The sequence below is a fragment of the Oratosquilla oratoria genome, unplaced genomic scaffold (assembly GCF_046742065.1).
Source record: "Oratosquilla oratoria isolate Oo_2021 unplaced genomic scaffold, ASM4674206v1 SCAFFOLD118, whole genome shotgun sequence".
Lineage (NCBI taxonomy): Eukaryota > Metazoa > Arthropoda > Malacostraca > Stomatopoda > Squillidae > Oratosquilla > Oratosquilla oratoria.
The window spans coordinates 208,460-215,000 of NW_027467475.1; the positions used below are offsets into that span (position 1 = coordinate 208,460).

Below are 6,541 nucleotides of genomic sequence, written 5' to 3' on the forward strand. Positions count from 1 at the left end.
GAAATTACAGTGAAAGAAGAAAGAAAATTCACCATCCTTTTATTAACCCAAAGGACGAGAGGAATAGGCATGGGGCCTAGAAAATAGTGAGACTACAGGAAAAAGAAGGCATTGGGCCTACTACTTAAGAGGAACTTGAATATTAGTAAACCTCACGTAACGAGAGGCAAGGGGCCTCGAGACGAGTGATATTACAAGTCAAATTTAAGTGACAGTGGTGACAAGGGGTGGTGAAAGGCTCATCTCCCGTCGTACGGAGCGCCCTTGGCCTGCACACTCTCCAGAACTATCCCCATTTGGATTATTTTCTGTGGGGATACCTAAAAGACAGGGTCTATGCTAACAATCCCCTAACCATTGCTGCGCTCAAGAATAACATTCGAACAGAGATTAGAGAATTTCCCATGACATGTTGGACAGGGTCATTACATGCTTCAATGTACGAGTAGCCACAGTGATTCAACGACAAGGAGCTTAGGTCGACCACATCATGAAATATTGAGCTGTGCTCGCAAAATGGTGGTATACGGGGGGAAAATTATTACAGCACACAAAACTTACATGTCTGTAAGACAGGTCTATGAAAAAATGGAAACTTTTCCTTTCAATAAGAAGTGCTACTTTATCACGAATGAATACATCTTTTTGGACCACCCTATATATATATATATATATATATATATATATATATATATTATATATATATATAAATATATATATGTATATATGTATATATATCTATAGATGTGTGTGTGTGTGTGTGTGTGTGTGTGTGTGTATGTATGTGTGTATTCACTTGGTCTTTGGATCACGTGTTGGACTCGTGATTGACAGCTATTTCCCTCCTGGAAGAGAGCTCAGAGCTCGTAGGTTCGATCTATGGGTAATGCTATGACCTTGCACACACACACACACACCCAACTCCCCGCCCACGAGAGTCAGAGTAACGACCCGAAGCGCAGCGGTACCGAAATAATTTCGGCCCTGGGCAGGATTCGAACCAAGAACTGCGGGCCACTATGGTGGCAGTTCAGCGCTCTACCAACTACGTGTGTGTGTGTGTGTGTGCTTGTGTGTATATATAAAGCATTTGACACTGAACAGAAGACACATATGCCTCTAACTCTCTCACACATAGAAGCTACCTGCAACTCACTATTTCGTATCTTCACACAAATGTCTAGATGATTGAAAAACTACAGTACAAACCATAACTTTAAAAAAGTTATTTACTTTTAGCAGCAATTCTTTACAAGAAAAGGCTTTTGTGTGGATACTGGCCTCCGTCAAAACAGCAAGTCCCGCTTGCAGTGTCTGGAGGCTGTCTCGGGTACAACTCCCAGCATGCTGTGTCAGCAACGGTCCCTGAACGTTCAGTAGCGAAATTTGAGCTCGATTTTGTGAACAGACCTGAAAGAATATGAAAAATCAAACATTGTGGGAAATGTGAGAAATTATATGTATATATTTTTTTTATTTACTGATTTATTAATCATATTGACTAAATCATGTCTTCATCTAATCTCTGAATTTATCTCTGGGCATCAAAAACTGTCGTAATCTGGTATTTGTACTTATCAGTTTCTGTGACCATGGCATTAGGAATATACAAAAAAATCATTCTTATTTGAGCTGTTGTCAATTGTGGCTGGATTTGAATCACTGACTTTTAATTCTAATTTGGTTTGAACCACCATTGAAATAAATACGGTTAATTAATCTTGACTGATTATTATTGATTGATTGATTTGTTTATAGAAAAACTAATGCAAATAAAGAAAATATTTTCGTTTTAAAGCTATTCCCCCATCTTTTGTTCTTTTTCTGTGATAGATTATAGATTACATGTGACGTCATGGGTTGATTTTGTGACATCATGGGCTCTTTGCGACTTCATGATCTGAATGTGGCATCATGGATGTTGTCACGCATTAACCCTGAGACGTCACATTGTTGACACTATGACGTCATGAACTGACGTCACGAACTGAATAGCATCACGCTTTGACCGTGTGACGTCACGAACATGACCTTATGACGCCATATATTGACCGTTTAACATCACAGTTGAACCCACCCCCGTTGACATAGTAACATTATGACGTCACGAACTAACTCTGTGACGTCACAAATTGACCACAGGCACGTTCCTACCTCATCACCTCTGTTCACCACCATGACTGAGGCCACGGTCACAATAGTCAAAGGAATGGTTGGAGTCCAACGAATGATCTGGATTTCGTCCAAAGATTTGGAGTGTAACCCTAGCTTTAAACTGCGGTTACAATCCAACCCTGGACGGAATCCAATTGAATCATTGAAATCCAACCATTCCGTTGACTAGGGTAACCGTAGTTTAATGTGTCGGGAATTAATCCCGACAAAGGCATTTTTTTGAGTAAATAAGTTATCATTACAATTTAATATAGATACCTGTGGTTACGGTCTCAGATAATCTAATGAAGTGATAACTAGGATTAGGATTACGATTGAAAAACAGCAATTAAGCATATCAACCTGTATAAAATCTATATTCTAGAATACTTATTTGAAAGCATGTATAACAAATTATACTTTTTCCTTTTAGATATATTGGACTATCACTTTTGTTTATATATACGAAAACATTATATGAGATATCATGCAAGAAACTCGACGCCGTAGTTCCATCGAGCATGTAGTTACCGATATATAATTTTCATGATTAATCTTTTTATTTACCACTTGGTGACTTCTCCGTCTTGAGTATTGGTTCTGGTGCATCACCCATCTCTTATTCCATGTATAGGGATTATCTTTTATATGACTGTATCGTGCAACATTTCGCTTTAGTTGAGGTGAAGTTGTACCTTTGGCAATTAGAGGTCAAAAGTCACTAGGCGTTCGGCGCGACGTCGGACCCCTGGTACGTAGTCTGAGACACGATTTGAAATCAGACAGAACGTGATTGGGGAGTGATATGAAAATTATCCCCAATCACAGCCCTCGTATAAACCTAATAGTGTGAAGTGTAAATGCGACTAAGCATATGCTAAACCAAAGTGAGGGGACGCGTTCTATGAGGGAACCAGTCTCCCCTCAACACACCTTCATCCTCGAAGGCGAGTTTTGTGGCGAGTTGAAGCGATTCGACGATCCCGTCTTGGTAATGGGAATCCGATGCTGTCAATGAGTGGGTAAAGCGGGAACAAGGCCCTCCATGGTCTTCAGCAATTCTACCCACGTCGCCTTTACCAGCAGGTTCCCGATCATTCTTGTCAAAATGGCTCGATGTGTCTTCAACTTCCTCCGAAGAGGGAAAAAATAATATATATATATATATATATATATATATATATATATATATATATATATATATATATATATATATACACACATAAGTGAATAATTCGCTAGTGGACAGCGACATCAATCATACAATCTCCATGACCGTCGCGCAGAGGATTCGAACCACTGCTTATGGACCCAAGAGAGGCTCCACAACACACGCCTTTGACCACTCAACCACAGACGATCTAAAACCGTACGGACTCGTAATCTATCTGATTACCGAGATTGGGGAGGGCGCTCACTGCTCCCCCATATAAACCCCATTTTTACCATACGGCTAATCGCACCAGTGGGAATGGTAAGGACTAGAACGAACCCCCCTCACGCTTCTCGCCATCGTAACTATGTGAATAATTCGCTAGTGAACAGCGATATCAATCATACTCGTAATCTCCATGACCGTCGCGCAGAGGATTCGAACCATTGCTTATGGACCCAAGAGAGGCTACACAATACACACCTTTGACCACTCAACCACAGACGATCTAAAACCGTACGGACTCGTAATCTATCTGATTACCGAGATTGGGGAGGGCGCTCACTGCTCCCTCATAAAAACTCCATATTTACCATACGGCTAATCGCACCAGTGGGAATGGTAAGGACTAGAACGAACCCCCCTCACGCTTCTCGCCATCGTAACTATGTGAATAATTCGCTAGTGGACAGCGACATCAATCATACAATCTCCATGACCGTCGCGCAGAGGATTCGAACCACTGCTTATGGACCCAAGAGAGGCTCCACAACACACGCCTTTGACCACTCAACCACAGACGATCTAAAACCGTACGGACTCGTAATCTATCTGATTACCGAGATTCGGGAGGGCGCTCACTGCTCCCCCATATAAACCCCATTTTTACCATACGGCTAATCGCACCAGTGGGAATGGTAAGGACTAGAACGAACCCCCCTCACGCTTCTCGCCATCGTAACTATGTGAATAATTCGCTAGTGAACAGCGACATCAATCATACAATATGACCGTTGCGCAGAGGATTCGAACCCCTGCTTATGGACCCAAGAGAGGCTCCACAACACACGCCTTTGACCACTCAACCACAGACGATCTAAAACCGTACGAACTCGTAATCTATCTGATTACCGAGATTGGGGAGGGCGCTCACTGCTCCCCCATATAAACTCCATATTTACCATACGGCTAATCGCACCAGTGGGAATGGTAAGGACTAGAACGAATCCCCCTCACGCTTCTCGCCATCGTAACTATGTGAATAATTCGCTAGTGGACAGCGACATCAATCATACAATATGACCGTCGCGCAGAGGATTCGAACCACTGCTTATGGACCCAAGAGAGGCTCCACAACACACGCCTTTGACCACTCAACCACAGACGATCTAAAACCGTACGAACTCGTAATCTATCTGATTACCGAGATTGGGGAGGGCGCTCACTGCTCCCCCATATAAACCCCATTTTTACCATACGGCTAATCGCACCAGTGGGAATGGTAAGGACTAGAACGAATCACCCTCACGCTTCTCGCCATCATAACTATGTGAATAATTCGCTAGTGGACAGCGACATCAATCATACAATCTCCATGACCGTCGCGCAGAGAATTCGAACCACTGCTTATGGACCCAAGAGAGGCTCCACAACACACGCCTTTAACCACTCAACCACAGACGATCTAAAACCGTACGAACTCGTAATCTATCATGGAGATTGTATGATAAGGACTAGAACTACAGGTAGTGCAATGTAGCTCAGTTCGAAGCTTTAAGAATCATTTAGATAAATACCTAAGTAAGATGTTTTTGTTTTGTTATAATTTGTCTGTCTGATTTTCATTTATCATTAGTTATATGTCAATTTATTATCATTTAGTATTTACCTGTTTGTTTGTTATTCAACTATACCTATGCATTTATTTATGTATTTTATTTGTAGTTTACATTATTATAGCTTTTATTTATTATTATGATTTTTTTTTTTTTTTTGCATCCGACCTAGATATGGATCAAAAGGTCTCCTGTCGGCATGCTCCGCCTTTGTAATCCTTATACATATATATATATATATATATATATATATATATATATATATATATATAAATGTATACTGTATAAATATAAAAATATATATATATATATATAAATATATAAATATATATATATGTACATGTGTGTGGGTGTGCGTGTGTGTATATATATACATATATATATACTGTATATATATATATGTATATATATATATATATATATATATATACATTTATAGGAATAGATTAATAGAAATTTGAATAAATAAAGATAATTAGATAAAGGAAAATCTATAGGTAAATATGTGGATCAATAACAATAGATAAATAGAAATGAATAGATAGATGAATAAGAATAGATAAGTTGGTAAATGAATAAAGACAAATAGAAATAAATGATAGATAAATAAAGATGAATAGATAAAATGATATATAGATAAATTAATTATGAATTAGAAATAGATTTACAGTAAAATAGATAAATAGATCCATAAACTGGAATGGGGAAATAACAATAAGAAAACATGCTAAAGAATGAATATAAGATATTAATTTTTAACAGTATTCTTCCAGTCGATATCATGGTTGTGCTGCTGAAAGTAACCTGCCCTACAAGGAACCGGTTAATGTCTTCACCTATTTAAGTATTTTATCACGTTTCTGTATACACACACACACACACACACACACACACACACACACACACACACACACACACACACACACACACACACACGTAAACCAACAACACAAAATCTACCTTGTTAGTCTTCTTTGTTTGCACGGCTCCGCCTCGCTGGAGAGATCCACGGACTTCGTCACACGGCTGACCAGAAAAATGAGGAGCCAAAGACGACGGATAAGATCGAGAGCCCGAGGCGGCAACACCAGAAGAACCATCGTCTTTTCTTCAAGAGTTTCTGTCTCCGAAGCGGCCACTGCCCAACTCATCGAGACATTCTTCAGGTGCGGCAACAAGAAGGTCTTCCTTGTTAGCCACGAAGACCTCGACGAGGAGAGAAGTCACCTGGTTCCGGGCAGATCCTGCAGATACTGCGAATCAATGGAAGTCGACCCTCTTCCTCGTGAAGATGAAGCCATGGAAGTCGACACTCCTCCCTCTGAAGAGGAAGTCATGGAATGCAGCAGCTGAGGCTCCGAAACTCATGAGCAAAATTCCCACAAGGCCCAACTGACCT

At 40.2% G+C, this 6,541-nt stretch overlaps 1 protein-coding gene across 12 annotated transcripts in view; it reads right to left on the reverse strand.

The window, feature by feature from the left end:
* Positions 1-1,235: 1,235 nt before the first annotated feature.
* Positions 1,236-6,541, reverse strand: part of LOC143022568 (cysteine--tRNA ligase, cytoplasmic-like) — a 118,517-nt gene continuing 113,211 nt past the window's right edge. For 7 of the 12 annotated variants that reach the window (XM_076180849.1, XM_076180843.1, XM_076180846.1 and 4 more), the window contains one exon: positions 1,237-1,410. In XM_076180849.1, coding sequence (XP_076036964.1) covers positions 1,374-1,410 — 37 coding nt within the window. In that variant the 3' untranslated portion in view covers positions 1,237-1,373. Of the gene's footprint in view, positions 1,411-6,541 lie in introns of all 12 variants that reach the window. The other 5 variants (XM_076180847.1, XM_076180845.1, XM_076180838.1 and 2 more) reach the window with 4 other exon arrangements.